Source organism: Lampris incognitus, chromosome 1 (assembly GCF_029633865.1).
Source record: "Lampris incognitus isolate fLamInc1 chromosome 1, fLamInc1.hap2, whole genome shotgun sequence".
Taxonomy (NCBI): Eukaryota; Metazoa; Chordata; class Actinopteri; order Lampriformes; family Lampridae; genus Lampris; species Lampris incognitus.
This window is the reverse complement of record NC_079211.1, coordinates 151,224,324-151,249,792: the sequence shown is the minus strand read 5'-3', so window position 1 is coordinate 151,249,792 and position 25,469 is coordinate 151,224,324. Positions and strand designations below refer to the sequence as shown.

Genomic DNA, 25,469 nt, shown 5'->3' with positions numbered 1-25,469 from the left:
ATAACTTAATACACCAACATAAGGCTTTCCCAAATTGCTGCCCCTATTGCTCTTCCCCAGGGTTGATTCTTTTTGGTTCATTATTTGATCCGATCAGCGAGCACGTGGCTTTGCTGAATCCCTGACAAGACTCCTGTCCGTCTGCCCACAGCTGCGGTACTCAAGGTGTGTTGCAGGAGTCTGTTAACGGCCCCGACATCTTAACGGACACGCTGCTGGGTTTACTGGACTGCCAGATGGAACAAGGAAAACGGGACATTCAGACAATAGGGAATTCTTTTGTATGGAAACAGTGCCCCCATGTGGTAGAAAATATGGTGTCATAGCTGAAAGGAGCTGCTGGACATGTAAAGGCTGAAATACAACATGGCTAGTCAATATGAGCTGGAGTTACTGAATGGTGCTGATAGAAAAGGTACCCCCACCCCCCCCACCCCACCCATTCAGGGATGTTATTCCCATCACTTAACAACAGACTCAAACAGAGTTACACGTCGCAAATAAGCAAAGGGGGGCGGCACAGGGGCCCAGTGGTCACCTCACAACAAGAAGGTCCTGGGTTCGATGCCCAGGGTAGTCCAACCTTGGGGGTCGTCCCGGGTCGTCCTCTGTGTGGCGTTTGCATGTTCTCTCCGTGTCTGCGTGGGTTTCCTCCGGGTGCTGCGGTTTCCTCCCACAGTCCAAAGACACGTAGGCCAGGTGTATCAGCCATACTAAATGGTCCCTAGGTGTGAATTTGTCAGCCCTGTGATGGCCTGGCAGCCTGTCCAGGGTGTCTCCCCGCCTGCCACCCAGTGACTGCTGGGATAGGCTCCAGCATCCCATGACCCCAGTTGGGATAAGCGGCGTGGATAATGGATGGATGCAAATAAGCAAAGGGAAAGAGTAGACATTACAACGGGTCTGAGAAACATCAGTTGTTTGGTTTTATTTATTCACTAGATCGTGGTGGCGTTTCCCTGGCACCTCGCTGTTCGATGACGATCATTACTTGGCTGGCTGATCTGCCATTTTCTCCCATTTTGCTTTGTGATGTACTCATCTCTGCACATGCACCAGTCTGTATGGTCGACAGCATTGTAAACATGAATCAGTGTTTTTGTCTTTCTTGTCGAGAGTTACCGCACCACATATACTCAAGCCATGCTTCTGAATGCTGCCTGATCCACATCTGCCTGCATCTGTCTCGCTTTCTGTGTCGTTCAATGTCCTGTTTACTGGTCTTTGTGTCTTTAGTGTCGGCGAGCATCTCCAACCTTTACCCAGGCTGTGAGAACGTGAGTGTGCGGAGCCGCAGCATGATGTTTGAGCCCAGCCTGACCAAAGGTGTGCTTGAGGTCTTCTCACCTGTCCACAACGCCCTGTCCTCAGCTGACGAGCAGGCCACCAAGGCCATCGACATCCAGCACGCCAACATCAATGGTGAGAGTTGTCCGAGCGAGAGAGAGAGAGTGAGAGAGAATGTGAAAGTGGAGAGCTGGGCGGCACGGTGGTGCAGTGGTTGGCGCTGTTGCCTCACAGCAAGAAGGTCCTGGGTTTGAACCCCGGGGTAGTCCAACCTTGGGAGTCGTCCCAGGTCGTCCTCTGTGTGGAGTTTGCATGTTCTCCCCGTGTCTCGTGGGTTTTCTCCGGGGGTTCCGGTTTCCCCCACCATAAAAAAAGACATGTATGTTAGGGTTAATACTCCTGTTTGTGCCCCTGACCGAGGCGTGGCAGGAAGAACTGGAGTTGGTCCCGGGTGCTGCATGGCGGCCGCCCGCTGCTCCTAGCTACATAGCTAGGATGGGTTAAATGCAGAGAGGAATTTCCCTATGGGGATCAATAAAGTATCTCAAAATAAATAAAAAAATGTATTAAGCTGTGATGGTCCAGGGTGTCTCCTCGCCTGCCGCATTAACTGCTGGGATAGGCTCCAGCGTCCTGCGACCCTAATTAGGATAAGCGGCTTGGAGAGTGGATGGATGGTTGGAAAGTAAGTGCCAGTGTGTTGAAGTAATCCTGTCTTGGACCTTGAGGTCTGCAGAGGGACACCTAGATGTGTTGAAGCAATCGCATGTGGAAAGAGGCTCTCCAGATTTGCTGCGTTTCATTGAAATACGACCTCTTCACACACTTGGTTCACTTTGCTACGAATGAGGATTGCTAAGAAGACACCCCTCACACAGCCATTTTGTTACAGCTGACCGATGCTAAGCTCTATCCGACCTCAGATATCACTGCTGTCTTCTATGTCATGTTATTATCCTCCAGTGTGGTGAAATCCGTTCAATTTAGCCAGCTACCGCAAGTTAGAAATAATTGGTGAAAAGACTGTTGGGATCAGGAGACTTTTCATCACGGAGCTGACGGCAAGGCCTTCAGCCTGCTTTAAAATGTACAAGATGGGAGAATATATCAGTGGATCACGACACAGAACCAGACTAAGACAGGAGTGTAGGCTGAGTGATTCATTCCACTGGCAGAGAAGAAAACGCCCCATCTGTTGTCAGTTCAGACTGAAGGTGATGGCATTACTGATCCCTATTGCTCTTTTACAACGCGAGAGGATTAATAATTGTGTGTCGGGTGTCCAGGTAGTGTAGCGGTCTATTCCGTTCCCTACCAACACAGAAATTGCTGGTTTGAATCCCCGTGTTACACCCGGCTTGGTCAGGCGTCCCTACAGACACAATGGGCTGTGTCTGTGGGTGGGAAGCTGGATGTGGGTATGTGTCCTGGTCACTGCACTAGCGCCTCCTCTGGTCGGTCGGGGCACCTGTGCGGGGGGGGGCACTGGGGGGAATAGCGTGATCCTCTCACGCACTAGATCCCCCTGGTGAAACTCCTCACTGTCAGGTGAAAAGAAGCGGCTGGTGACTCCACATGTATGGGAGGAGGCATGTGGTAGTCTGCAGCCCTCCCCGGATCAGCAGAAGGGGTGGAGCAGAGACCGGGATGGCTTCAAAAAGTTGGGTGATTGGACCAAAATGGACGCAGGCGGTCTGAACTGAGTTCCTTAACTTACGGAGGATCTGCATTTCAGTAGTCTAACACACCTCTAGCTCCCTGCTTGACCCTTTCCTCTGTTTTTTGTTTCTTTGTTTTAGGTGTGGGGGACTTCACTGTGTGGGAGTTTTCTGGGAACCCAGTCTACTATTGCACCTATGACTACTTTGCGGCCAATGACGTCACAGCGCTCCACCTGGTGCTGTTCAGCCTGGAGGAGCCGTATGAGACCCAGCTGAGCCACATCACCTACTGGCTCAACCTGCTCAAAGCCCTCACGCAGCCGCAGGACACCATTGGTGAGTGAGGGAGGGCGCCTGGATAAGCTGGAGGAAAGAAGAGAGAGGAGGGAGGAGGCACAGAGGGGATTAGACTGCTGAAACATGGCGTAAATATTTCATCCAAATAAGGGATTCCGGTTCCACCACCTCACCATACTAATGGGGAAATTAATACGGGTGTGAAATTAACGGCTCAAATTACGTCCCACGCCAACACAAACTGTTTGGTTCAGACTGGGTTTGATACCGGGTTTCTATATTTGTTAAGGTGGATGTGAACCAGTTTTGAAACTGCAATGAGAATTTGAAAAAGTTGCTAGCATTGGCTAGCTTAGCATTTCCATGACATGCTCTGTGCATCCAAGCGGGAAGATAGAAGTTTTGGTTGTAGGCAGTGAGAGAAATGCTGCTGACATCCTCATTAGTGAGCTAGTGAATGAATATTTTAGATTAGATTGTGTTGATTGACAGGAGGATTGACAGGTGGATTGGTGCAGCATCAGCAGTAATGTGGACGTTGTACCGGACCGTTGTGGTGAAGAGGGAGCTGAGCCAGAAGGCAAAGCTCTCAATTTACCAGTCAATCTTCCTTCCAACCCTCACCTATGGTCATGAGCTTTGGGTGGTGACCGAGAGGGTGAGATGGCAGATACAAGCAGCTGACATGAGTTTCCTCCGTAGGGTGTCTGGGCTCAGCCTTAGAGATAGGGTGAGGAGCTCGGACATCTGGAGGGAGCTCGGAGTAGAGCCGCTGCTCCTTCGCGTCAAAAGGAGCCAGGTGAGGTGGTTCGGGCATCTGATCAGGATGCCTCCTGGACGCCTTCCTTTGGGAGTTTACCGGGGACGGCCAACTGGGAGGAGAGCCCGGGGTAGACCCAGAACTCACTGGTGGGACTACATGTCCAGTCTGGCCTGGGAACGCTTTGGGATCCCCCAGGAGGAGCTGGAGGGCGTTAGTGGGGAAAGGGACATGTGGAGTGCCCTACTCAGCTTGCTGCCACCGTGACTCCACCCCGGAGAAGCGGCTGAAGATGAGATAAATGAGTGCATGTGTCGATAACACATAAGGAATTCATCCAACGGTATTTCAAGAGTCTTTCACGTGTTTAAAGGTTGAAAGGATTTATAAGCAGGAACCAGAATCCTGTTCGCTTTCACCGGAGGGGAAACAATAATGGAACCAGAAGTAATCAAGGAAGCCCTGAGGTGACGACAGCACTTAGGTGGACTATGAAGGGAGGCTGACGGAGGGAGGGGGGTACAATACTGGGATGGTTTTAATGGAGGGATAGATGGACAGTTATTCATGTCAGCATTCAGAAGTTTGTCAGTGAATTTCTGAAGTCTGATGCGTAACAATCCTAATATTTGCTATTTTCAGTGTTTCAGAGCTGCAGGTATGAGCGAGCATCAGTTCTGTGGTTTGAAAAACACTCGTCTGATCCCTGATTAAACTGTGTGTGTGAGGGGGGGGGGGTGAAGACAAACTGTCCTCATAAGAGAGATCATGAACCACCAGGAACTTAGTGGCGACATTGTTTTTGGGCCGTATGAGGTAAGGGGTTATTTCTGGACGGGGCGTGAGGGTTTGCGGCTGTGGGGTTACAGTTGGAGTTACGGCTGGTGTTAAAGTTTGGCATTAGGGTAGGCTCAGGGCTAGACAGTGGCGCCCCCAGACATGTTTCATAGGGGGGGCCAAATGGGGCCACTGAAAATCTTGGGGTGGCACACCAAAACCAAAAGCCATGACTGAATTTGGGGAATTCTATGCTGCTGTTGTAGTATACTGTATAGCCTAGTGGAAAACTGTCAATATGAGAGTTAAGAAAAATATACATTATTGATTTAAATGAACAGCCCCTAATGTAAAATATCAGATAGAAGCATATTATGCATAATCAGAAGCATATTCTGCATATGCGACTCGTGGCTGGGGGGGCCAGCGGGGGGGCCTGGGATAGTATCAGGGTGGTCATGGCCACCCCTGGCCACCCCTTGGGGGCGCCACTGAGGCTAGAGTAGAGTCGGGTTATTTTTTGTTCATCTTAGGGTCAGGGTTGTGTTAAGGTTGGTGTTCATTTTAGGGTTTGGGATCAGGGAAATAAGTTTTAGATTCTCACATAATTTTTTTGGTCCCCACGTGGATATATGAACCAACTGTGTGTGTGTGTGTGTGTGTGTGTGTGTGTGTGTGTGTGTGTGTGTGTGTGTGTGTGTGTGTGTCCAGCTTTTGGAGGTCGTATCCAGCAGCCTCTTGCCGTGGTCCTGGTGGCAACCCATGCCGACCTGGCCAACGTCCCCCGAGCCTTTTCTGGAGAGTTCAGTTACGACAAGGAAAGAGCCCTGCTGAAAGAAGTCCGGAACAGGTATCCTGTCCTCTTCTGCACTGAATACCAAACAATTAAAACCATAAAAACCTGATCCTATTTTAAAGCTTAGTTTTACATTTGCTAATCGCGCAAAGTCCGTTTATTAATAAGTGGTAAATATACTAAAATAAAATATACTGTGATGACCTGGCGGCCTGTCCAGGGTGTCTCCCCGCCTGCCGCCCAATGACTGCTGGGATAGGCTCCAGCATCCCCGCCACCCTGAGAGCAGGGTAAGCAGTTCAGATAATGGATGGATGGAAATATACTAAAAAGTTGTCACGATGGGCGTCCGGGTGGCGTAGCGGTCTATTCCATTGCCTACCAACACGGGGATCACCGGTTCGAATCCCCGTGTTACCTCCAGCTTGGTCGGGCGTCCCAACAGACACAATTGGCCATGTCTGCGGGTGGAAACCAGATGTGGGTGTGTGTCCTGGTTGCTGCACTAGCGCCACCGCTAGTCAGTCGGGGCACCTGTTCGGGGGGGACTGGGGGGAATAGCGTGATCCTCCCATGTGCTACGTCCCCCTGGTGAAACTCCTCACTGTCAGGTAAAAAGAAGTGGCTGGTGACTCCACATGTATGGGAGGAGGCATGTGGTAGTCTGCAGCCCACCCCAGATCAGCAGAGGGGGGTGGAGCAGAGACCGGGACGGCTCGGAAGGGTGGGGTAATTGGCCGGATACAATTGGGGAGAAACATGGGGGGAGGGGTTGACGTGAGGAGAGCTCAACAGCATATGCACCACTTCACCACATTGTAAGAAACACAACTACGTCAAAACCTGGTATATATGGCTGGACCCTGTGTGGTCAGCATTCGAAATTGTGGCCAATTTGTTACACAAGATAGTCAGTGGGAGTGTCTGTAATGTGAATTCATAGATATTAAATGTTCATCTGCAATTTTCTGTAGTGGTTCCAGTAATATTTGTTGTTGACATGTATTGAAGTAGCATATCGCACGACGTGGTTACGCTACGTTCAAGTATAACAAAAATATTATACTAAATCTAGTTGCAGGAACAATACTTCCCATTCATGTCTTGGGATGTTTGACTGAAAAAGAACTCAATTTAATTGCAATTGTAACTATTCTAATTATCTATTACCTGCCTCTCCGCTTTCATCCGTGTCTGTCTGAGGACGTCTCGTGTTTCTAAGACTCGCTGTATTGAGTGTTCTGTCAGAGGAAACATGATCGTTATTTGGGGGCTTTAACTGTGCACCTCCCTCATGCTCCTCAGCCCATGAAGAGCTGTTTCTGTCCTGCTCGGCTCTACACTGGACTGTTACAGTGCCGACCCACATGTGGAAAGAGCAGCAATATGTTGTGTTCTTAGTGTTTCAGTAGTCTCCACGAGCCGTGGCAGTTTTAGCTTGTATGGTGCCCAGGGAGACCCCCCCCCCTCAACAAAAATAGCATGTCTACCCCCACCAGCTAAAAAAGCTCCATTTTGCCCTAACTGTAATTTTTATTCAGACATTTGGAACAACATTAATAAATAAACATAACGTTTGTAAATAGTTTTAAACGGATGATCGCTGTGGCGACCCCTAATGGGAGCAGCCAAAAGTAGTAGTAGTGGTAGTAGTTTAAAACTATATAAATATAAAAATATATACAAAAATAAGACTCATAAATATCAAAAAGAAGTAAAGACAAATTGGGGCATCCGGGTGGCGTGGCGGTCTATTCCGTTGCCTACCATCACGAGAATCGCCAGTTTGAATCCCCGTGTTACCTCCGGCTTGGTCGGGCGTCCCTACAGACACAATTGGCCGTGTCTGCGGGTGGGAAACCGGATGTGGGTATGTGTCTTGGTCGCTGCACTAGCGCCTCCTCTGGTCGGTCGGGGCGCCTGTTCGCGGTGGAGGGGGAACTGGAGGGAATAGCGTGATCCTCCTACGCGCTACGTCCCCCTGGTGAAACTCCTCACTGTCAGGTGAAAAGAAGCGGCTGGTGACTCCACATGTATCAGAGGAGGCATGTGGTAGTCTGCAGCCCTCCCCGGATCAGCAGAGTGGGTGGAACAGAGACCGGGACAGCTCAGAAGAGTGGGGTGATTGGCTGGATACAATTGGGGCGAAAAAGGGAGGAAAAATTCAAGAAAAGAGGTAAAGACAAATAGAAACAAATTGTAGTATTTTAATACAAATTTTAAAAAAAAGAATTGAATCACTACTGTTACAACATTACACTGCTATACTATGACTCAGACACTCTAACATGATCTCTCAGTCACTCTAACATGATCTCTGTCACTCTTAACATGATCACTCAGTCACTCTAACATGATCTCTGTCACTCTTAACATGATCTCTGTCACTCTTAACATGATCACTTAGTCACTCTAACATGATCTCAGTCACTCTAACATGATCTCTGTCACTCTTAACATGATCACTGTCACTCTAACATGATCACTCTGTCACTCTTAACATGATCACTCAGTCACTCTAACATGATCTCAGTCACTCCAACATGATCTCTGTCACTCTAACATGATCACTCAGTCACTCTAACATGATCTCTGTCACTCTTAACATGATCACTGTCACTCTAACATGATCTCAGTCACTCTTAACATGATCACTCAGTCACTCTAACATGATCTCAGTCACTCTAACATGATCTCTGTCACTCTTAACATGATCACTCAGTCACTCTAACATGATCTCTGTCACTCTTAACATGATCTCTGTAAATCTTAACATGATCTCTCAGTCACTCTAATATGATCTCTGTCACTCTAACATGATCTCAGTCACTCTTAACATGATCACTCAGTCACTCTAACATGATCTCAGTCACTCTTAACATGATCACTCAGTCACTCTAACATGATCTCTGTCACTCTTAACATGATCACTCAGTCACTCTTAACATGATCACTCAGTCACTCTAACATGATCTCAGTCACTCTAACATGATCTCTGTCACTCTTAACATGATCACTCAGTCACTCTAACATGATCTCTGTCACTATTAACATGATCACTCAGTCACTCTAACATGATCTCTGTCACTCTTAACATGATCACTCAGTCACTCTAACATGATCTCAGTCACTCTAACATGATCACTGTCACTCTAACATGATCACTCAGTCACTCTAACATGATCACTGTCACTCTAACATGATCTCAGTCACTCTAACATGATCTCTCAGTCACTCTTAACATGATCTCAGTCACGCTAACATGATCTCTGTCACTCTTAACATGATCACTCAGTCACTCTTAACATGATCTCTGTCACTCTTAACATGATCACTGTCACTCTTAACATGATCTCTGTCACTCTTAACATGATCACTCAGTCACTCTTAACATGATCTCTGTCACTCTTAACATGATCACTCAGTCCCTCTAACATGATCTCTGTCACTCTAACATGATCTCTGTCACTCTTAACATGATCACTCAGTCACTCTTAACATGATCTCTGTCACTCTTAACATGATCACTCAGTCACTCTAACGTGATCTCTGTCACTCTTAACATGATCTCTGTCACTCTTAACATGATCACTCAGTCACTCTAACAGGATCACTGTCACTCTTAACATGATCTCAGTCACTCTAACATGATCACTCAGTCACTCTAACATGATCTCAGTCACTCTAACATGATCACTCAGTCACTCTAACATGATCTCAGTCACTCTAACATGATCACTCAGTCACTCTAACATGATCTCTCAGTCACTCTTAACGTGATCTCAGTCACTCTAACATGATCTCTGTCACTCTTAACATGATCACTCAGTCACTCTTAACATGATCTCAGTCACTCTTAACGTGATCTCAGTCACTCTAACATGATCTCTGTCACTCTTAACATGATCACTCAGTCACTCTTAACATGATCTCTGTCACTCTTAACATGATCACTCAGTCACTCTTAACATGATCTCTGTCACTCTTAACATGATCATTCAGTCACTCTTAACATGATCTCTGTCACTCTTAACATGATCACTCAGTCCCTCTAACATGATCTCAGTCACTCTAACATGATCAGTGTCACTCTAACATGATCTCAGTCACTCTAACATGATCACTCAGTCACTCTAACATGATCTCTGTCACTCTTAACATGATCACTCAGTCACTCTATCATGATCACTGTCACTCTAACATGATCTCTCAGTCACTCTAAAATGATCTCTCAGTCACTCTTAACATGATCACTCAGTCACTCTAACATGATCACTCAGTCACTCTTAACATGATCACTCAGTCACTCTAACATGATCACTCAGTCACTCTTAACATGATCACTCAGTCACTCTTAATATTCAATTCAATTCAATTTATTGTCATTAAAAACAATGTGCAGGCACATGTTAAAAATGAAATGAGGGCTGTGGCTTCACCAAACAGTGCAAGACAGACACAGACAAACACAGCAAACACAGTATAAGATATACACATATGAAGACCAAAAGCTAAAAATAAGTTTTTAAAAAAAGAGCAAGAGTACAAAATATTTAAAAATATCTACGGACATTCAGTGGGTAGCCAGGTTCAGGTGGGCAACAGCTTGTAGAAAGAAGCTGTTTTTGAGCCTGGTACTGCGGGCTCTGAGGCTCCTGTAGCGCCTCCCAGAGCGCAGGGGGGAGAACAGTGCATGGTTGGGGTGGGTGGGATCTCTGCTGATGCTCAGACCCCTTCGAAGGCAGCGTTTGTGATAAATGTCTTGTTTGGCTGGGAGTTGGGTACCGGTGATATGCTGGGCCGCCTTGACGACCCGCTGCAGAGCTTTCTGGTCTACTGAGGTGCAGTTGCCGTACCAAACTGAGATGCAGATGGTCAGGATGCTCTATATGGTGCAGTGGTAGAAGTTGGTGAGAATTTTGGGGGGTAGACAGGCACTCCTCAGCCTCCTCAGGAAATGCAGGCGTTGTTGGGCCTTTTTCACAAGAGCCTGGGTGTTGAATGTCCAGGAAAGTTCCTCGCTGATGTGGACTCCAAGGAATTTAAAGCTGGAAACACACTCCACTTCCACCCCATTGATGTGTATGGGGGAGTGGCTGCAGCTTCTAGACCTCCTGAAGACCACAATCGGCTGCTTCGTCTTCTGCACATTGAGGACAAGATTGTTGGTAGTACACCATGATGTGAGGTGCTGAATCTCGTCCCTGTAGGCCGTCTCGTCATTGTTGGTGATACGGCCAATGACTGTGGTGTCATCTGCAAACTTAACTATAACATTTGAAGGGTGAGTTGACAGGCAGTCGTGGGTAAAGAAGGAGAAAAGGAGGGGGCTCAGAACACAGCCTTGAGGCGCACCTGTGCTGAGAGTCAGGGTGGAGGAGGTGTGGTCACCTAACCTAACAGATTAAGGTCTGTTGATCAGGAAGTCCAGGATCCAGTTACAGAGAAAGGGGCTGAGGCCAAGGGAGAGGAGTTGGTGGTTAGTTTGGCGGGGATGATGGTGTTGGAGGCAGAGCTGTCATCTATAAACAGCATCCGGATGTATGTGTTGTTCAAGTTCAAGGTGGGTCAGAGCAACGTGCAGGGCAGGGGCAATGGCATCCTCAGTAGACCTTTTGGGATGGTAGGCGAACTGATGTGGGTCGAATGTGGGGGGGATAATGTTTCTGCTGTGAGCCAGAACCAGTCTCTCAAAGCACTTCATGGCAAAGGGGGTGAGTTCTATGGGTCGGTAGTCATTCAGCCATGTGGATGTTGGTTTCTTGGAGACAGGAATGATAGAGGTAGTCTTAAAGCAAGCCGGGACTATGGATTGGGACAGTGAGAGGTTAAATATAGTTGTGAAGACCTCAGCCAACTGGTCGGCACATTCCTGATGGACCCAACCCGGTATGCTGTCCGGTCCGGCAGCCTTCTATGTGTTCACTCTGCACAGTGATTCTCTGACCTCTGCGATCGATAGAGTGAGCACCTGGTTTTCTGGGTGGCTGGGGATTTTTGTGGCTGGGTCAGTATTGTCCATGTCGAAGCGGGCATAGAAATGATTTAGCTTGTCTGGCAGGGAGGCATCATGGACAGTGGGACCGCTATTGGAGCTTTTGTAATCTGTGATAGACTGAATGCCTTGCCACATTCGCCGGGGATCAGAGTTATTGTGAAAGTGGTCCTCTATTCGTAGGGAATATTTATGTTTGGCTGTTCTGATTAAATATTCCCTACGAATAGAGGGCCACTTTCACAACTTCACATGATCACTCAGTCACTCTAACATGATCTCTGTCACTCTAACATGATCTCTCAGTCACTCTAACATGATCTCTCAGTCACTCTAACATGATCAGTGACAGACATTCGTGTTTGTGGGGCTAGCCCTGCTGGCCAGTCAGGCAAAAAACCTGCTTACATTAAAAATGACAGGAAGCCACTAAAGTTATTACTACATGTGTGATTTTATATAGCCTATATATACCTAGAATAACTTTGAGAATGGGTGTTTTTTCCACTGTGTACTCCTCATTTGACAATTTTTTTTCTGTATTTTTTTATTCATGTGATTGGTTTGGGTTTTTTTTTCAGGTTTGGAAATGACCTGCAAATTAGTGAAAAGTTGTTTGTGATGGATGCCGGAGCATCCAACTCCAAAGACATGAAGTTACTGAGGAGTCACCTTCAGGAGCTCCGCTCCAACGTCATTTCTGTAAGTTCACTCCCACCCCACACACATTTACACATAAATACACATTTCTCTATTAGCTTGTTTCTCTTCCTGTCTCCCTTTTCACTTTCACCCTACCTGAAAACTGTGCTTGTGTGTGTGTGTGTTTGTTTGTTTGTTTGTTTGTTTCTGTGTATTTTATGGGGGGAGCAGCACTGTGGCAGCCTTAATGACAAATGGGAAAATGGTACTCTGTTCACTTCACCTCTTCATCTTTTCCTCTAAGCACACCTTTCTCTTCTGCCCCCAGCACAACCATGGCACTCTTGATCTGTTTAGACTTCTGACTTAAAACAGCCTATAAACTGAATTCAAAATTCCTCCTCGTCTTCAGTGATCAGTTCATAGTAGTTCAGTAATACCTATCGCACTCATGCTACTCAGAGAACCGGGGTTACGGATGTAACCTAAAGTTCAGTAAGAATCAAGAACACTTTATTTGTCATTTCACTTTATGCACTTGTGTGCATGAAATGAAATGAAATGCCGTTTCCCCCCAGCCCACAGCAGTACAACACAAAGACAAAAACACACAAAAATTACAAGAACACACATACCCAAACTAACACATATCCAAACTAAACAAAAAAATCACTGTCCAAGGGAACGAACGCCAGCCAGGATGACTGTCGGAAGTGCCGCTCTGCATGAGTAATACATATGGCCACCAGTCATTTGTCTGAGTAGGCCAAGATTATGAGAGTTTTAATTTCCTCCCTAGATAAAACCAGCTGACTTCGCTTAATAACCATCAACAAGTCCCAGTGGAACCAACCGGTCACATCAGCTGGTGTGGTATCTGGTGAAAACGAAAACTACACTTGGCCCACCAGATGTCACCAGATTGAAACCACTGTTAGGGACACAAGTTATAGATGGCTTGATAATTCTGTTTTATAATAGAGGTTTTTCTATTTGTCTGATGGTTTTTGCAGAGGTGTAGTCCAATGACGCTGCTGTCAGAGCGCCTGTTAGCCGCCTTGCCAGCCTGGAGGAAGTTGAGCGGGCCCAACCAGCTGACGTCCTGGCAGCAGTTTGTCAGTGATGTCCAGGAGCACATTAACCCTCTGGTCAGCCAGGAGCACCTCCGCACACTGGCCCTGCAGCTGCACAGCATGGGAGAGGTGAGTGGACCAGTCAAAAAATAGGAACTCAAGCCTCACTCCATTAAACCAGTTGTTCACAATCAGGTCCTCAGGTACCACCAATACTGCTGGTTTTCTATTCTGCCAGAGACCTCATTACATACACCCGGTGGTCCATTTAATCCAGTCGCAAATTAGGGAGATCTCATTGTGCCTTCAAGTGTTCCTGGGAAATATATTTATGAGGAAGAAAAAAAAATAGAAACGCAAAGCCTCTCTAAATAACCTTTTTTTTTTCAAATGTAGGTGCTTTACATAACAACTAATGGAAATTAGAGGTGAGGACATTTCTCGATTCTAAGATGCATCACGATGCGGACATGGACGTTTCTGCATCGATGCAGTGACAGAACATAATCGCACAAAATCATAGTCCACTAATGTTGATTGTTGATTCTCTGATCAGATACCGTCGTAGTTCCAACCATAAACGATGCCGACTAGCGATCCGGCAGCGTTATACCCATGACCTGCCAGGCCAGGCAGCGTGCGGGAAACCAAAGTCTTTGGGTTCTGGGGGGAGTATGGTTACAAAGCTGAAACTTAAGGAACTGACGGGAGGGCACCACCAGGAGTGGAGCCTGCGGCTTAATTTGACTCAACACGGGAATTCTCACCGGGCCCGGACATGGAAAGGATTGGCAGACTGATAGCTCTTTCTCAACATCCATGGCACGCTGTCCGTCTTGGGAGAGAGATCCCTCCTCGGGTGCTCTCCCTGAGGTTTCTTCCTAGTTTTCCTCCCTGTTAAAGGGGTTTTATTTTAGGGAGGTGTTCCTTATCCGATGAGAGGGTCTAAGGACAGGATGTTGTGTTGCTGTTAAGCCCACTGAGGCAAATTTGTAATTTGTGATATTGGGCTATACAAATAACATTGATTTGATTTGATTCTGTGGGTGACGGTGCATGGCCGTTTTTAGGAATCAGGAATCAGGAACATGTATTTGTCATTTCATTGCATGCACCTGCACACATGAAATGAAATGAAATGAAATATCGTTTCCCCCAGCCCACAGCAGTGCAACACAAAGGCAAAAACACATATACAAACTACAAGAACACACATATCCAGATGACAAAAAAAAACTACAAAAACACTTATATCCAACATATCCAACAAAAAAACAAAAAAAATCACTGCCCAAGAGAGCGAATGCCAGGATGACTGTCAGGACTGCCAGTCTGCGTGAGCTAGCAGTTAGCTTAGCCTGCCCCGCTTCCATGTCCTGCCAGACCGCCCTCGGTGTTTCCTCCTCGGGCGCAGCTCCAGGCAGCACAGCTTTTTTTTGTTTCTTCAGGTTGATAACAGAAGGATGAGCATTTCTCTTCAGTGTGATGAGTGTATGGTAGGGGGGGGTGCTTGAATGAGGACACACCTGAGGTGATTTGGCCTGATTACGGAGCCTTTTTCCTCCCCGCTGAGCCACCGGATGAGACTCTCTGGGGCCGGCATGGCAAGCAGAGCCTCACCATCACTGCCACACCAGGTGGGGGCGAATGTAGCAGATGACGGTGACGGACAAGAGGGGCGGAGACAGGAGGCTGGCGTGGACGTAGCGAGAGCCGAAGCGGGCCGACGCTGCAGCAGAGTGCTGGGTTAGGGCATGGGATCATGGGAGATGCCGCGTTGGCCACGGACAGCACAGCATGCCGGGTGGGGCCGCTGCCAGTTGGCTGTCACTGCAAGGAAGTGGAGCCAGAGAAGAGAGGGAGGGGCATGAGGTGCTGCCTATGGCTGGTTCTGTCTACTCTTGATTTCTGTATGTCCATCCATCCATTTATCCATTATCCGAACCCCTTATCCTGCCCTCAGGGTCACAGGGATGCTGGAGCCTATCCTGGCAGTCATTGGGCGACAGGCGGTGAGACACCCTGGACAGGCCGACATACACACACACACGTACACACACACGTACACACACGTGTACCCACACACATTCACACCTAGGGACAATTTAGTACGGCTGATTCACCTGACCTACATGTCTTTGGACTGTGGGAGGAAACCCACACAGACACGGGGAGAACATGCAAACTCCACACAGAGGACGACCCCCAAGGTTGGACTACCTTGGGACTCGAACCCAGGAGGCAACCGCGCTGTGAGGCGACTGCGCTAGCCACTATGCCACCGTGTCTGTATGTATGGGTGGTAAGAACTGTATTTGTGACTGGTGATATTTGCCTCCATCCTTCTGTCCAAACCCCCTCGTGGCAACAGACTTGCCACAGAGTGCCTTCAGTTTTACTTTACAGCACATTTTTGGAAGGGAGGTAGGCCCTAACATTGTCCGAGTGGAACTGCACACTCACAACAACACTCAAAACAACACCACAACACTCACAACAACACCACAACACTCAAAACAACAACACAACACTCACAACAACACCACAACACTCAAAACAACACTCGCAACAACAACAACACAACAGTCACAACCATGCCAGTGTGTTTGCTGGAGAAATGTGACATATTAACCACTTCGTAGTGGTTGTGTGTGACGGCAGATCACTTGTGTTACTCTGTCTGTCTCCGGGATGTGTTCTAACACTAGAGATCACTGTTTACTCACCTAACATCACCACGGCTTGTGGTTCCATCTGCTAACAATCACTCCAGATGACGTGGGGGACTTGTTGTTTTCCAACTTGTTTATGAACATTCCTTCGGTACCAAAGCCGAACAGGGAACCCTGCACTGTCTCAACAGCTCTTCCACAAGCACGTCACATATATATATATATATTATATATTTTATATATATATATATAGAGAGAGAGAGAGAGAGAGAGAGAGCGAGCTTCGACTTAAACATGAACACTGCTGGTGTTGTGGGATTTTGTTTGTTCTTTTTCTTCCCATTGTCTTTGTCGCTCCTACCGTCCCTCCCTCATGTTTTGTCTCTTTCTGCTGTTCATGACTTTTCACACATGATCTGATCTTTTATTCCCTCTCTGTTGTCTGCATGGATCTGACCCTCTCCTTCTCTAGGCCTCTTTCTCAGCTTTGTCCGACTTTGACTTTACTCTCAAATTACCCTCTTCCTTCACTCTTTTACTACCTCTCTTCCTTCCTAGCTCTGTCTGTCTCACTCTGTCTCTTCCTAACCCCAGTCGCATGTGCCGCCTAACCCCTAATTCTTCCCTCAATTTCACATTACGGCTTCATGTGTGAACCAGAGCCAGAGTCGATATTCCTTACAAGTTGTACTGGCAATTTGACAACTTGTGACCATGTCACATTATGGAACCATGAGCCATATTGTGAGGTTGCCATATAAAGACTATTTTATGGGAACCAATGAACCAATCACAAGGAATGTGTCCACAACTTGTTCACGGCAGACATTTGACTCAAGTGAGATTTATTTGTTAACCAGTAAAAGCGAGAGCATATTTTAAAATGTCTGCAAAATGGACCACCTTACAATCAGAGAGCTACTTTCAGTCCAAGCACAGGATGAAATCAATAGTCAGCTGTGCGGTACAATTACATGAAAAATCAAGACTGACAAAATAAACGAATGAATGAGTGAAAATGTCAGAGTCAGAGATGCAGGCGTCCTGCACGAGTGGGGAATGAGAGGGAAAACACTATCAAGTCATATGTGAACATTCAATTGGTAAATGTTATGGATCGGTGTGGGAAGATGGCGGCGCAAATTCACGTTGGCGGCCTCACCCAGCACCGTCCATGCAGTGTCTTTGTCCACGTCGGCGTCTAAGTTTGTCTTCATTTGATGGCTGGGAGAGCTGGTGCTGGATCGACTGGGAGAGCTTGGTCTGCTACGTCCTGTGGGGCCAGGGACCACGGCCCTGCCTGGAGCTGTGCCCAAAGAGGCAACACCGAGGGCGGTCTGACAGGACGCAGAAGCGGGGCAGGCTAAGCTAACTGCTAGCCCATGTAGACCGGCAGTTCCGATAACACCGAGGGCGGTCTGGCGGAGGCCTCGCCTGGCCTTGGCTGTGCTTTTAGTGTTGTCATGTGGAGTGCGGGGAGGTGTGTCAAAGGTGTCTGGCCGGGAGAGCTGGTGTTGGATCGGCTGAGGGAGTCTGGTCTGCTGCATCCTGTGGGCCCAAGGACCACGGCCCTGACCAGCGCTGCACCCGAAGAGGAAACACTGAAGGTGGTCTGACAGGATGCGGAAGCGAGGCAGGCTGAGCTAACTACCAGCCGGTGCAGACCGGCAATTCCGACAGTCATCCTGGCTGGCGTTCGGTCTCCTGGACAGTGATTTTTTTTTGTTTAGCTTAGATATGTGTGTTTATAGTTCTTCTAGTTTCTGGATATGTGTTTTTGGCTTTGTGTTGCACTGCTGTGGGCTGGGGGAAATGATGTTTCATTTCATTTCATTTCATGTGCACAAGTTCATGAAATGAAATGACAAAGTGTTTCTGATTGGGATTATGGATGAATGCTGTATGTGTGAACAGGGAAAACCACCAGCGGTGCCAGAGAAAAACATTACAGCCCAGGTCCGCTGGGGTGTAGTGGTCTAAGCATCGGCTTTGTGTTGATGCAGTTGCCCACTGGGGACTGGTGTTTTGCCCCGGTCTCGTCAGATCCGACTATGGCCGGACTCGATGAAGCAGCAATAATTGGCAGCGCTGTCTTCGGGAGGGGGGCGGACTCGGCTTGTGTTCGTCACATAAATGCATCTCTGGGTGTGTGGGGAAAAAGCGGTGTTTCGGCCTGGAGTCGCCATGTCACGGAAGTGGCGAGGCGTCTCCTTCCAGACTGCCGGCCGGAGAGCTGCAGCTGGCGAACGCATGCAGTACGAGGGTGGGTGTTTGAACCAAAATAGGGATCGATTGGCCACTAAATTGGGAGAAAAAAGGGAAAAATCAGAAATAAATTTAGAAAAAAAACAAAAAACATTACAGTAATGTTACAGAATGTTAAAAAGTGACTCTCTCTCTCTCTCTCTCTCTCTCTCTCTGTCTGTCTGTCTCTCTCTCTCTCTCTCTGTCTCTCTCAGATCAACATCATGCAGAGTGAGACGGTGCAGGACGTGGTGTTGCTGGAGCCACGCTGGCTCTGCAGCAACATCCTGGCCAAGCTGCTGTCTGTGGAGGCGCCCAAAGCCATCCACCACTACAGAGGACGCTACAGGCTGGAGGAGGTCCAAGCGCTCGCACCCGACAGTGATGTGGACGAACTGCTGCAAATCCTGGATGCCATGGACGTGTGCGCCCGCGATGTTACTAACCCCTCCATGGTGGACGTGCCAGCCCTCATCAAGACAAATGGCCTCCACCGCTCCTGGACCGAAGAGGAGGAGGAGGAGGAGTCGCTGATCTATGGGGGAGTACGTCTCGTCCCTGCCGAGCACTTGACCCCATTCCCCTGTGGCCTGTTCCACAAACTACAGGTCAACCTGTGCCGCTGGAGCCACCAGCAGAAGCCTGAAGAAGAGGGTGGGGAGGAGGTTGATGGAGATATCCGGCTGTGGACCAATGGTGCCAAGGTCAGCCAGGCGAGTGCTGAGGCCATGATCCTATTGGTCAACCACGGTCAGGGGGTGGAGATTCAGGTGCGTGGCCACGATTCAGAACGAGCCAAGTGCTACACCCTGTTGGACACCATCTGTAGTATAACGGAGAACCTTTTGGCCTCCACTCTCCCCGGACTGCTCACAGCCAAATACTACCTAAGTCCCCAGCAGCTGAGAGAACACCATGGCCCCATCATGATCTATCAACCCAAAGACTTCCTCCGTGCCCAGGTGCAGCGGGAAACCTCGCTCACCAACACCATGGGCGGCTACCGGGAGAGCTTCAGCAGCATCTTGGCCTTTGGCTGCGCCGAGGTTTACCAACAGGGCAGTCTGGGGAAAGACATCCACATCTCGGAGGTTTGTCTGTTGGCTCGCAGGAAACTCTGCCGCATGCTGGACCCTCCGGATGCCTTGGGGAAAGACTGGTGCCTGCTAGCCATGAACCTCAGGCTCACAGAGCTGGTGGCCAAGTACAGCGCTGGGACTCCCAACGAACCCCCTGAGCTGGATTCGGACTCAGACCAGGTCCCACTGCCACCCAGCCCCACGGCGGCCTTGCTGCAGGAGTGGAGTGGGCGAGCGGACAGCACTGTGGGCGTCCTGATGGCGAAGCTAAGGGAGCTGGGCCGGCGGGATGCAGCCGACTTCCTCCTCAAAGCCTCTCCTGTTTTCCGTGTCAATATGGAAGCGCTGGGAGGGGCGGCTAGCGGCTATGCCCCCATATGTAATGGAGGCACCTCTTACAACTCCATCAGCTCTGTCATATCGCGCTAACAGAAAATTAAATCAGAGTCTGCGTTCTCTCCAGGCTAAGAGGTTGGAGAGATAAGCTAAACTGATCTGCGATATGGGGGAGGTTTCCTCCAAGCCCAGAGTCGGCCGCCGCTATGTTAATGAACATGAAGTGCAATCTTTACCGCAGCATCGCTCCCATCTCCCCACGATGGTCCATTAAAACAAACCTTGTGTTAGAACTTCCCATGCCTGTATTAATAAATCCTTCCCTCCAGTGTGAATGTTTTCAGTCGGCCAGCTGCCGCGCTCTCCAAAGAGGATTTCTGTGCTCTGCTGGTTTCTATTCTGTCTGTAATCTATTGTGCTGCTTTTTAATACAACCCTTACCCCTGCCCCATTTCTCCTACAGCTAACTGTCCTTAAGCAAAGAAACCAACTGTATTCCTAGATTTACAGCAGCTCGGTGTGTGGGGATGGGCCTGGTTGGATGAATTTTCAACATATCCATCCTACAATCCAAATATGAGGACTGAAGTGTGTCGATCTTGGAGGCTACCATCTTTAAGCACATAGTCAATTGCAGTTACGTGTCTCGGTATCAACCTACTGGCTTCCCTTTTTACTGATGTGGCGATAGCAGTTCAGTTCAGCGCTTCAGAGTGCCTTCGAGGCCTTCTACCTCCCGGAATAAAAGCACAATAGTCCTCCAGATATGAGATATACACTAGTTCTGTTTTAGACATTTGAGGAACTGTGCCTTGTTGATTCTAACAGAGAACAATATATTAGATCTGAATCTAGCAGGTGTCCTAGGTTTCTGACTTTGGCAAGGAAAGTAATAGCTGTCACTGGCATTTCACATTTCTGACAAACCGCTGAAATGGTTAAACAAAGTAAATATACCGCAAAACAAAAGCTTGGCTTAAGTAACAGAAGGACGCCGCTGTGTGTTCCCCCAACCTGACTTTCATTTTGCAAACAAAAAACAGCAACGCTAAAACCTCGCTTAGGCGTCCAGCGTGTTGTGTTGCAGCTGGATGCCAAGTCAGGTTTCAGTCAAAACCTTCACATCTCAGCATTTACCTGCTCTCCCCATGGAACCAGTAGGTGTGGTGCATTGTGGGACATCTAAACAGCGTTAAAGTGTGGGGGGGGGCATGTCATAGGTGTTGATTTGCTCAGCTCATCTTTATGGACTCTGTTATGATAAGCTCACAAGTACAACAGTAACGTTGTCTTGTTAACCAGCAACAACACAACACGGCCTGAGACGAAAACTCAAAGTCCTTCCTTTCACTTGTCCTGCAGAGCTCCTCACACAAAAGAGGACTTTTATTCTGAGACACCTCGGCTTGATGGAGGCGTATTGATCTCAATGTAAAAGAAGCTGGTTAGGGGCGTCCGGGTGGCGTAGCGGTCTATTCTGTTGCCTACCAACACGGGGATCGCCGGTTCGAATCCCCATGTTGCCTCCGGCTTGGTCGGGCGTCCCTACAGACACAATTGGCCGTGTGCGGGTGGGGAGCCAGATGTGGGTATGTGTCCTGGTCGCTGCACTAGCGCCTCCTCTGGTCGGTCGGGGTGCCTGTTCGGGGGGGCGGGACTGGGGGGGAATAGCGTGATCCTACCATGTGCTACGGGCCCCTGGTGAAACTCCTCACTGTCAGGTGAAAAGAAGTGGCTGGTGACTCCACATGTACGGGAGGAGGCATGTGGTAGTCTGCACCCTCCCTGGGTCGGCAGAGGGGGTGGAGCAGAGACCGGGACGGCCCGGAAGAGTGGGGTAATTGGCCAAGTGCAATTGGGGAGAAAAAGGGGGAAAGAAACCGGTTATGACAGAGAACAAGCCCGAGGGCACTAAGGCAGACGGGGCAGAGTGAGCAAGGCAGCAATACGGCCTCGCTTCAGGGTCCAGACCGCCCACACTGGTCTAGAATCCAGTACAGTCTGACTTATCCGTTGCAGTGAAAACCTCCTCGCACAGCTGAAAGCGGCCTGTCGCGCGTCCGGTGTGAGGAGGTGGACGTGTTTTGTGTCGGGCCCTCCGCTCTGTCCCACACAGGACTCAACGCGTCCTCCTCTGAATGGCCCGTCAGTGTTCTCCAGCTGTGCTCCGTCTTTACTCCGTCTCTAGGCTGGCTGAGGGGGACAAGCTGCTCAACATGGCCGTGTTTAAAACCAACTGTAGGGGTCCTGCAGGAAAACCCATTTCTGACTTCTTGTCACCTGGTGACACCGCGGTGGCGAAGGTTGTGTGATGTGGGGGGCAGATTCCCAAACACCGGTGAAGCCTTTTCACAGGGTTTCACAAGACGCAGGGCCGTGACCTCTTACACTAAACACCCTGCCACCCCCAGGAAGTTGGACTTCTTTTGAGACGCTTTCCCTCTTTCCCAGGACAGCCGTTTGGATATAAATGGAGTTGTGGGACTTGTTCCTGCAGGATGTGTGTTGTACTGATGTCCTCGTTCTGTGTCCAACATGACGGACACCTCAGAGGACACCTCAGAGGACACCTCAGCTCTGACTGAGAGACTGACTGAGACTTGAGGGACTGTCTGAAATGCCTCCCCTGCTCATTTTCTCACACGTGTACTGAACTGCTGGTTCTGTCCAACCTCTGACCCCTCGTCCTCTGACCCCTCGTCCTCTGACCCCTCATCCTGACGCCACGCCGCTCTGCATGGCCCCCGTTGGGCTCGGTTGAAGCTTTTTTTTGTCCAAATACGTTGTTTGCAGCGAGGCAAAATGAATGTACCACACACCTTTCCTTGTTCTTTCACTTGTATTTGGTTGAGTACAAACAAAACGACTCGGTGTCCCCTCTTTGCTGCACCACGTGCACATGGAGTGTCCCACCACGGTGGACGCTTGCTGTGTGTTGGATGGAGACTGGGTGGAGAACTGGAGTGTCCCACCACGGTGGACGCTTGCTGCGTGTTGGATGGAGACTGGGTGGAGAACTGGAGTGTCCCACCATGGTGGACGCTTGCTGTGTGTTGGTTGGAGACTGGGTGGAGAACTGGAGTGTCCCACCACGGTGGACGCTTGCTGTGTCTTAGATGGGGACTGGGTGGAGAGCTGGAGTGTCCCACCACGGTGGACACTTGCTGTGTGTTGGATGGAGACTGGGTGGAGGACTGCAGTGTCCCACCACGGTGCACACTTGCTGTGTGTTGGATGGAGACTGGGTGGAGAGCTGGAGTGTCCCACCACGGTGGACGCTTGCTGTGTGTTGGATGGAGACTGGGTGGAGAACTGGAGTGTCCCACCACGGTGCACACTTGCTGTGTGTTGGATGGAGACTGGGTGGAGGACTGCAGTGTCCCACCACGGTGGACACTTGCTGTGTGTTGGATGGAGACTGGGTGGAGAACTGGAGTGTCCCACCACGGTGGACACTTGCTGTGTGTTGGATGGAGACTGGGTGGAGAGCTGGAGTGTCCCACCACGGTGGACGCTTGCTGTGTGTTGGATGGAGACTGGGTGGAGAACTGGAGTGTCCCACCACGGTGGACGCTTGCTGTGTGTTGGATGGAGACTGGGTGGAGAACTGGAGTGTCCCACCATGGTGGACGCTTGCTGTGTGTTGGATGGAGACTGGGTGGAGAACTGGAGTGTCCCACCACGGTGCACACTTGCTGTGTGTTGGATGGAGACTGGGTGGAGAACTGGAGTGTCCCACCACGGTGGACGCTTGCTGTGTGTTGGATGGAGACTGGGTGGAGAGCTGGAGTGTCCCACCACGGTGCACACTTGCTGTGTGTTGGATGGGGACTGGGTGGAGAACTGGAGTGTCCCACCACAGTGGACACTTGCTGTGTGTTGGATGGAGACTGGGTGGAGAACTGGAGTGTCCCACCACAGTGCACACTTGCTGTGTGTTGGATGGAGACTGGGTGGAGAGCTGGAGTGTCCCACCACGGTGCACACTTGCTGTGTGTTGGATGGGGACTGGGTGGAGAACTGGAGTGTCCCACCACAGTGGACACTTGCTGTGTGTTGGATGGGGACTGGGCTGGGTGCAGTTGTTGCCAATGTGTTGGTGTGGCTGAACACACAGGACATTCCACTAGATATGAATATGAATATGTTGCCTTGTACGTTGTCCGAGCTGGGAAGTGACGTTTCTGAAAGGGAAGGGTGAATATTCTGGTTCATTTTGTTGCCCCCCCCCCCTCTTGTTTGAGCAAAAGAGGCACATGTTTTGTAACAGCTGGAATCACAATGTTATTATTATTATTATTATTAATATTAATATTATTACTGCGTCTGTCGTGTTGGGTGTCTTTCTGGAGACGGGCCAGAAGCAAAGGTAATTAAGGTGAAGAGGCGACTCCTGCTTAGGTCCCTGGCCTGGCTGTCCCCTGCGCTCCAACCGGTGCTTTCTTTCTATGGCGCCCTGTGTGGAGGGGAAGGGGGCGGGCCGTTCTGAGCGCGGTCTTGATTCCCACGTGGCTCCAGCTCCAGTGCTGCCGTGTCGCTGCACAAGTTCCGCTGGTCTGTTTTTATAGTTCTGTCGTGTTCCCTCAGCATGTCTTGGAATGCCATGTCCTTGTTAGTACCACTGACACTTTCTAGTGTAATGCGTTTTTATAATAAACTCCTTACCCAATGCTGTGGTCTGTTGCCTCGTTTCAAGTCTTAACTGGGCTTCATGTGATTCCGGAAGCACGCCAGCGAGTCAGGAAAACGCCGGCCTCAGCAGCACATGTGGGGTCACAGTGGACGACCGCTTGCCCACGGAGCCTTGTGATGGCCAAACCTCACCATCTCGAACCTAATTACATTAATTAAAGTGCATAATCACAACGATGGGGTTTATACATGTTTTTTTACTGTCTTTACTTTTTTTTAACTGCAAAGAATACACATACAGGACTCAACATAACAGCAGTGGGCGTACAACTTCAAACAGAAAACAAACCCACAATGAACCAAACAGACTCTCTATTTAAAATACAACGATGTTCTATATAATGAAAAAAATACATAAACCGAATAAAAAACAAAAAAATTGCATTAAAATCGAACATAAATGTAATGACATTGCAGCAAATTCCGGGGACAACGCAACCACAGGAAGTGCCGCGGCCGGGAAGCGAACCCGCATCGCCCGCACCGCAGGGGGCGTCGCTAACCGCTAGACTAAAGGGTCAAATCCGCCAGCCACCCAGCGGCCAGTGTCTCTAGTTATCCACGCACGTTACAACATATAGAATTTATACATGTTGATGGAACATGATTTGATACGGTGACATGTAGTCTCGCGAGGCCAGATGTATTGACAGGAAGCTGCACGTGAACATTTTGCCTGTGTCGGGTTTCCGGTACGGATCGGGCAGCAGTCAGAAATCAACCGCCAGACACCGACGCGCCACTCGTGTAGATGTTTACGCTTCCTGTGTGAACCCGCTGTTTGCTTCCCTAGCCCCCTTATTCCTAGCCCCCATGATGCCTTGCGCGAATTATGGGCGCGACTTCCGGCGCGTCCTGTCACTGAACCGGAACCGGCGTTTTGCACGCTAACGGTACGCTAACCGTCTTTCTTGGAGCGATTTGTACGGCGTCTCATTCATTCATGAAGACCTGGCCAGCAAATGGGCTAAAGACGCGGGAGACAACCCTCACGAGCTCAGAAAGGGTGACGTAAGAATACCTTTGCCGAAAAGTACACAAAGATTGACAGAAATTACATGTACGCTAATTCAAAGTACAATATTCAGATAATACGAATTAATGGTTGGTTGATGATATTATTTGTGGAGGAAATGGAAAGGCAAATAATAATAACAA

At 49.1% G+C, this 25,469-nt stretch overlaps 1 protein-coding gene across 1 annotated transcript in view; it reads left to right on the top strand.

Moving 5' to 3' along the window:
• Positions 1–21,220, top strand: part of dapk1 (death-associated protein kinase 1) — a 184,543-nt gene extending 163,323 nt beyond the window's left edge. Inside the window, exons 21-26 of the mRNA XM_056297804.1 lie at positions 1,237–1,422; positions 3,087–3,284; positions 5,494–5,632; positions 12,155–12,275; positions 13,229–13,417; positions 18,420–21,220. Of these exons, the coding sequence (XP_056153779.1) occupies positions 1,237–1,422; positions 3,087–3,284; positions 5,494–5,632; positions 12,155–12,275; positions 13,229–13,417; positions 18,420–19,712 (2,126 nt within the window). The 3' untranslated portion in view covers positions 19,713–21,220. The remainder of the gene's footprint in view (positions 1–1,236; positions 1,423–3,086; positions 3,285–5,493; positions 5,633–12,154; positions 12,276–13,228; positions 13,418–18,419) is intronic.
• Positions 21,221–25,469: the final 4,249 nt, after the last annotated feature.